Here is an 8,740-nt window from a genome sequence, read left to right as displayed (position 1 = left end):
CAATTGTGAATGATATGAGATACAAAAAATAAATAGTTTAAGGATCATATGATGAAATCTGAGCATTACAATAAGACTTATATTTACTGAGTTTGAAATTTCAGAGGCCACCGTATTTGCAGACATGGAAGATGTGGAGCCATTAGTATCATAAGCATCAATTGCATAGTAAATTGAACTATTAAGGATGATGTTATCATCATTGAGCTGAATTCAGAGTGTAATCTTTTTCCCTGCAATAGCCTTAATATGCGGAGGATATGTCCTGAATCCTAAAAAATAATTGATTATGACAAATAGAAATTAAAAGTTGAATTTAAAACAAAGATACCATAATAAAAAATTGGCATACCTCGAAACCCTCGGCAATAAGTTTTGTTACTATTTTACCCACCAGTCGTTTTACAGCACAGTCATAGAGGACGAAATTAAACGCTTCTGTAGAGTCTTCTGCAAGTAGAAAATTCTTGAACCTAACCATTAAAAAAAATGATTAAGAACTTATGTGATTTTTTGAAGTTCCATATAACTGTAAACTGGTTTAGTTTATAATTGTACAACCTTTTTTGAGGAACATGATTGTTTTGATTGCATGTGGAGCATTTATATTTTCTTTCCAGTTTTGTGACTTCTCCAGAGCAATCCATCTTGCTGCAGCTACGGTACCATCAGCCGACACTCTCCTCCACATTATTAAATTTCACTTCGTATAGGAAAATCATCTAAAAAATAATTAACATATGATGAATAAAAATGTCTAGAGGCAGTAGAAAAAAAATAAACTCAAATTTCTATACATATATAGTTAGTAAAATTGTGTAAAGCAAATAATTAATCAACACCTTCAAAAAATCAGTTACAATTTTCTCATTAAGTTCTTTTAGCGTGATAGTATGAATAGTATGATAAATTGACCCTTCGAATTGAGTTGATGATGATATAGCTTTTCTCGAAGGAACGCAACCTTCTTCATGGAGTCTAATTCGAGAAATGAAGTACATGTAATAATTTTGGTATTGAGAATAAATACATACAAAAGTGCCATAACTACTCAAATGTGAACCTCTGTCTCATCTCAAAAACGGCATCATGGTCCAGGTTTAAATTAAAATTTTGGAAGCAGTTATAGTGCTAATCTGAACAGAGGCTGTAACCAAGAAAATTTGAAAATTAAGCTTCATTGCTGCAACATTTTTGATAGTTTTATTAATAAAGAGGTTAGTTCATTAAAAATTAACTAACTATGAAAAATCTTAAGTTTGGTAGTGGTCAATATGACAATCACTCGCTCTTCTTTTGGAATCTCTTTATAACGTGCATCAATTGCAATTGCAATTGCAATATTACCCTACACAGTAACTTTGGAGGAATGCCTAGAATAAAATAATAGATGAAGTAATAGTAAACATATAATATGGAAAGTAATATTAAATATATGTACACAAATAATAATCATAAAGAACCAAGAAAATTAATACCTTCCATCAGTAATCTGAAAATGGACAATATCCCTTTGACCAAACTTAGTATCAATCTTGGAAAACTCCTCAAAACTCTCTAATACTCCCATAACATCTACAATCAATCTTGACGTTAGACACTTTGCGTGAAAAAAAATTACTTGAAAATTTAAAAAAAGGATTGTGTCCTCAAAACCTGTTGCAAATTCTGGAAATTCTGTACCACCGTTTGCTTGTGCAACAACAAATAGTTCACTCAGATCCACAAATTCAAATTTGTGGGTAGATATTATAACATCATCATCATCAACAGGATCTACAGTTGTCGTATGTGAGAATTAATTATTAACCTAGAGGAAACAGGTTTTAGTGTTCCAAGAGCTTTTTTGGTGTAAAAATTAGAAAACACATATACGCCACCCTCCACTATCTTATCAGAATGCATTTTTCCAGTAATTTGGATATATGTAAGCATGTACATGACAATTCTACATAAACAAATAATGGTGAAGAAGTGGTTAAACATAGCAAACATTTTATAAATAGATTGATATTTAAATATAATTTATGTAACTATTATAAGTAAAAAAAATATAGATTTTACACTATCATCCAGCAGAATGAGGTTATATCTCTTGATGACATCGATTGCGGTAGAAGAGTTTGGAACCGAAGGCCACATTCGAGTTACTCTTGCTTTAATTTTCCAGGTGGTTCTAGCGAGGCCGAGAGAAGATAGTTCATCGAACATTGTTGCTAAAAATCTGGAAAATAGTATATTCAGCGAATTAGTTCGAATCAATTCAACTTTTAGCTACATGATAGATACTGAAAAAACTATGAGAAAATAGAAAATCAGAAATAGTTAAGTATTATTACGTTTGTGTAGTGGTTGCTAACTGTTAGTAGGAAGATGTGATTTTGTGTGAAAGGATGAACATGGTTTATATATGTGATTGAGACATAATTAGTGGGAGGAATTGATGTATGTATAGAAAAATCAGCACTTAATAATTGTTTCCATGATTCAAATAATAAATTAGTGATTTTCTAATCATAAAAGAATCAATTATAGCATGAATTATGGACATGTATGATATTATTTGGATATTAATTTTGTAAATCATAAAAAGAATCAATTAGAACTATATCTATATTTTTGCAGGGTGTAATTTGCTAATAAATAATTTATATGACTATTTACTCTTATTAAGGAGAGGAAAATAGAGAAGAGCATTTTTAGTAAATTGTAAAAGCTAGTGCTAGTAAATATTAAGAATATATTGAAAATTCAGTATGATACATACTATAGATTATATGTATGATGTGGTGTGCAACAAATTGTGCGATGAAGAATTATGTTTATAAAGAAGAATCGGCAGAATCATGTAGCTCTACAATCAAGGAAATTGAAATACATTCGATGATAATTGTGCTGATAATTGTGATCGGACATTTCTTTTATTCTTTTCAGAATAACTGTGATTGTTGTCATATTGGTAGTTACCATGTTGAATTAATTCAAATATGTTGGATAGTGAATATGGAGTATCCGGAACCCATGGATAATGAATATGGAGTATCCGCTAAATATAGTATTGTTTATATTGATAAATTGAAATCGGATAAATCCATGGGTTGTAACAGGGTTGGATTATTAAAATGGATCATGTATTTGAATTATGTATGACCAAAAAGGGTAAACAAATGAATAAGGAGGGGAAAATAGAGAAGGGCATTTTTAAGTAAATTGTAAAAACTAGTGCTAGTAAACATTAAGAATATATTGATACTAAACTTACGACGGTTTTGGGTTTCGTCGTAAATAATTACGATGTTTTACTTTTTCCGTCATAAGTTGGGCGCGCATTTTTTTCCGTCGTAAATTGGCCGTCATAATTGGCCCACTTTGTTGTAGCGGAACTACATGAGACTTGATCCCTATAAATAGGATATGTAGGCAACTGTATGAGAGATGACTCGACACTTTGGCAAAGATTAAAAAATATTCGATTCTTTCTTAATGAGTCATAATATAAGTTTAGCCACCCCACAAACAACCTTTCTCCATCATTAAATACCATCCCTGGATCTTTATTTCTACCACGAACCTCCAAAATACCGTTGTACCAATTTCTCTCTCTAATAAGACCCATCATAGCTATGGAGCTAGCCCAAAAATATTTTGCATAGTTTATTTTTATACAAGCTTATATATATGCGTAGAATGCTGAATTTAGTTTTGCATTCTTATTATAAGTTTGACATCGTTCTAGTTCCATTGTTGTTGTTGATTTGAAAAAAAAATGGACAGATATTGAGTTTCTTAAGTTAAAGGTAGATGTTTTTAAATTTGTGAATTATACATTTCAATTATATCAAATTATGTGAATCTTTTAAACTAGTTTTACTATATAAATTTATAAACTGTACTTGGTTTAAATTCTAGTTGGTACGTTTATTTGAGTCTCTAATTATATGACAATAGCTGATCTTAGCTAGTATAGAGAGGTTAGTAGTTTGAATGTAATGTTTCATAAGTATAATTTTTATATATTTGCAATTTTATAATTTTGTAGTGCTTGAAAAAGACAATTTGTTAGTTGGTTGTTCAATGAGTTTTTTAATTTCAGCCCTAAAAAATGTTAGTTTTTTTTCTTATTTTAAACATTTTTGTATTGGGTCTCAAGATCCTCAGGACCGGCCCTGATGTAGAGGTGACCAAACGAACGGTTTGACTCGGCAGGATCGGAATTCGGCTCGTTAAAAATTCATCTAACTCGGCTCATCACGTGCCGCTTCAATATTCGGCACAAATCGCATATCAAGACGAGCCGAATACTAACTGGAAGTTGTAAAACCGGAACCGGCCCGGAATCGGACCGGAACCGGCCCGCCTAACCGCCTGCGAATAAACAGTTGAGAAACTGTTCGGCTCGGCCCGCGAGTCGGCGAATTATTCGGCACGGCTCAGTGAACTTAACATAAATATAATTATGTTTCTATAAGTTACCCAGTCACCAAGTTCTCACACCAACATTCATAATAAAAAAAAACAAAAAAAAACTCAGTGCACTTGTTAATGCACAGACACAGTTGCACACAGAACAAACCGAATAATTCAGTTCGTTGATTCGCTTGAACCGAATAATTCGTGTAACCCGTGTAACTCGCCTAACTCGTCTAATTCACGAGTCGATCCCGAGTTAATATTTCGTCAAACCGGCACGACACGGCTTATACACTTTCACGGGCCGTTCACGAGTTGATTGAATATTGAACCGGACCGCCGGAAACTCGGCACGGTACGGTCGGCCCGCTCGTCTGGCCACCTCTACTCTGATGAGATGCATGCATGAGTTGGTAAAAGAATATCTTCATAATATTTTAGAAGCTCGAAATTTTATTTCACGACAATTTACAGAAACGATAAATAAACATATGAAAATACATGTGCTACATAAAAAACAAAATACTGAGAAACCAGGAGAAAGTGTGATAAACTTCATAAAGCAATATATATATGGATATAGAGACGTGATGAATCACAGTACGTGATAGAAAGAAAAACATGAAAAGAGATGATAAAAATAAACACATTCCTGAGCGTGGCAAACCTAAGCGGGGTACAATATTATGACCAACCCACCCCGCATATTTTCCCCTGCAATAATTAATTTATCCCTGATTTTTCCCAATTAACGCTTAATATATTTGATTTATAATGATAATTACCACCCCTTGATATTTAATCTTTTTTCTACAAGTCAACCCATACATTTGACCACCCCGGCCCCCATATTGCTAGTTCTTCATCCTTGCAACAATATCCATTCAATTAAATTTTCGATTCTAAAACCCTAAAACTCCCTAACTTCAACCACTCCTTCTATACCAGTCCAGATTTATACCCGACGAGTGGTGAAGGTTTGAAACACCACAGTCCCGACAACCGGAAACTCGTCAACCGTACAACTCCGACAGTTCATCCCTACTTGCTCCACAGCCTTAGCCACACGCGCCGCCACCTCCCTGCTACTACATGTAGTCGAAACCGACATAGTTCCCGGCCGGAAAACTTGCACCACCTTCTTCAGAACGTCGCCAATATAACCACCGCCTTCACAAAGTGACCCCACGCACTCAAAGCTAGCGTAGCTAAACCCTTCCTCGGGTGTTACATGAATTGTAGAGTACTTTTCGCCATCAAGCCCATTCATTGAGTACCCACATGGATCAAATGCAAAATCACAAATGTGAGCTTTAGGGTTTATATCACAAATCCGTGTCATCTCCGTCATCACTTTCCCGGCAGAGCCCCCGGTTTTTCCGTCATTAGGTCCTCGGAAAAACTTTCGAGCTAGTACACTATCGAGCTCCGTCATGCAAATTTCGAACGTAAATGTTGTCGGTGTACTAGGTTGATGCATGAACATTAAATGTGATTCATCGGTAGCCGAAAAAACATGCCACGTGTGAGTACTAAGTTTCGATGGCATGAGAGAAGCTTTATCATAGCAAAGATTTTTGGGTAGAACATTTTGTAAGTAAACAACTTCATCTTGAAAACTTGTGTGAGGGTAAGGTTGGGATTTGGGAAATATGAAGCTGCCGCGAGAGTACTTACAAGAAGATAGAGAGAGACCTAGGTTTGATGAGTAGTGAATTAATGGACGGACAGATTTTAAGAGTTGAGTGGTCCCACAAGTCTTGATAATGATCTTGGTAGGGTAAACAAAGAGGCTTGACTCCGAGAGTACATATGAATCAAAGAAGTGATTACCGACTGATGATACTACGGTGCACTGCACCTCACGGAGTATTTCCTCTAGGGTTTGGAAGCTTAGTTGCCGAAGCCCTATTCCGATCATCGGATCATCACCGGAGAAGTGGAGCTCCAGGCGTTTTTCAATGCCTTCAAAGCCAGAAGCAGCCATTTGAAGCAATACTAAATGTGTTATATTTCTTAATTTTGAGTATTTATAAAATGTGGGGAGTAAAAAATTGGAAGATGCTGGCTACTTGAGGGGAAGAATTAGACAAGGGAGTGATGTGTATATATAGTATTAATGTGGAGGGAGAGAGACGATAGAGAGATATATTATTAAAGTAGAGAGAGTGAGACAGGAGAGAGAGATTACATAGAGGCATGCATGCGGAAGTATGGAGAGAGATTTGATAGGTGGGAGAAGGATGAGGGGCATGCGGAGGATGAGGCAACCAAGAAGTATGATTGCAGGCATAATCAATATTGGTACTCTATCCATCCTTTTTAAGCTTCACCTTTTCTGTTTTACTTTATTATATTTTGTGTGGCCGTCTCGGTCCATATGTTTTTTCACTTTTCACTAACCTAGCTACATTCTCATATATAATGTTTATTGCATCTTGACATGTGGTATATATTTCGTTACGCACTTTTTACATTTCTGAGAAACAATACTAAATTATTATATGTATGAATACAGAAGTACTCCTCTAGTCATAACTTATAAATTTCTGGAATTAAACTTAAAAATTTCTCCCATTTTTTAATTTAATTTAACCGTACATCTCGTTGAGAGAAATCAAACACTAGCCAGAGCGCAATACATGATGTATTATAGTATTGACCGATTGGGAGACATGGGTGGACTTGGCAATTCAGATGCCCTATCGATTTTGAATCGAATTAATTTCGGATCAAATCCATTTTCAGATAATAACATGTTTGGAAATTATTCGGATTATATCGGATATAATTTAGTTTGGGTCTAATTCGTAATAGAATCGGATAAAATTTGAATTAAGTTCAGACGAAATTCGATTCTGATTAAATTCGTTTCGAAAATTTTCGGATCATAACTTATTCATTTTTCAATTTATGAAACTTATTAATAAATATCCTTTTATTAAATGTAATATTTTTATTATAATATATTATACTTTTATAATAAAATATAATTAAATAATTATGTTATCATAAATATAAAATTATTATAATAGATATTTTATTTATTTTGGGTCATATTCGAATAAATTTTAGAATCTGTTTAATTTAGTATCCAAATAATTGTATGATTTCACTATAAGAAATATGGCTATTTGCAATGAAAAACTTTATAGACGGAATAATTGGGCATTGCAAGAATAATATTTTATAAATAAATTTTGGTGTCAGTCATTTAAAAATTAGGGAAAGTTATATAATGTTATTTCAAAATTACGTCAACGATTTAAACTTTTTGTCGTAAATGGTCTATTTACAATAGAGAATTATAACGAAAAAGTTAAGATTGCATGAACTTATGACAATATATCGAATTTATTGATGGATAAAGTTAATTATAAAATTTCAAATTTATCTTACATGAAAGAAATTGAAAAATATAGTAAAAGTACTCATAAAAATGAGATTCGTTCCCGATCAACAAGTTACACTTTTTATATTATTTATTCGACGATCCAACCGTACGAATGTTAGATATATGTAATTTAGTCCTATAAAAATTTATTAAAAAATTCAAATTCATCTTTCATGACAAGAATTGAAAAAATCTATTAAAAGTATTATTGCCAACATGAGATTCGTTCCCTATTCATAAGATATACTTTTTAATTATTTTATTCAACGATCCAAACGTACAAATGTTAAGATATATAATGAAATTGATACTTATAACGATATTAATGCTTATGACGAAAATCTGAATTAAGACATGAAAAAAATGATGAAATTTTTTCGTGTAATTGGACCAATTGTGACGAATTCCAGTGTAAAAATTTCGTCACAAATGGTCATATTTATTGTTGATATGGGCTTAAAATAGCCTAGAAATATAATTAATGTCAAATTAATTAGACCCTATATGGTTCAATAACGAAGCCCAATTAATGAAGCCCAAAGCCCTGATTATTTATTAATTTCGTAACTAATAAATAGGGTGGATTACCAGCTCATTAAATGAGTTCTAACGATGATATAATTCTATAAAATATAGCCTCAAGGGCACTTACACCAACTAGGAGTCTGATTCATTTATTCTAGGACTTCAAAGTCTATCTAAGGACTGAGAACTTGTTCAACAAGTCTCCTAACTCTAGTCCAATTCAAGGACTCTCAACATCTATATAAAGGGACTCACCCCATCAATCAGAACTACGTTTTTTGGCTTGATTCTCTAATTCACAGAGATACGTAGGCATCTCGTAAAGGCAGAGTTAAGCTACGAAATACGAGAGCAGCCATTAAAGACCTTGAGCTCCTGAACCTTAGTAATAAATACAGTAGTTAATACACC

The 8,740-nt window shown here is 33.3% G+C and overlaps 1 protein-coding gene across 1 annotated transcript; it reads right to left on the bottom strand.

Moving 5' to 3' along the window:
* Positions 1 to 4,863: 4,863 nt before the first annotated feature.
* On the bottom strand, positions 4,864 to 6,788 carry LOC141676928 (S-adenosylmethionine decarboxylase proenzyme 4-like). Its single transcript, XM_074482642.1, has one exon. The coding sequence runs from the start codon at positions 6,395 to 6,397 to the stop codon at positions 5,366 to 5,368; it is 1,032 nt and encodes a 343-aa protein (XP_074338743.1). The 5' UTR covers positions 6,398 to 6,788; the 3' UTR covers positions 4,864 to 5,365.
* Positions 6,789 to 8,740: the final 1,952 nt, after the last annotated feature.

The sequence above is a fragment of the Apium graveolens genome, chromosome 8 (assembly GCF_009905375.1).
Source record: "Apium graveolens cultivar Ventura chromosome 8, ASM990537v1, whole genome shotgun sequence".
Classification (NCBI taxonomy): Eukaryota; Viridiplantae; Streptophyta; class Magnoliopsida; order Apiales; family Apiaceae; genus Apium; species Apium graveolens.
This window is presented reverse-complemented; position numbering and strand designations above follow the sequence as displayed.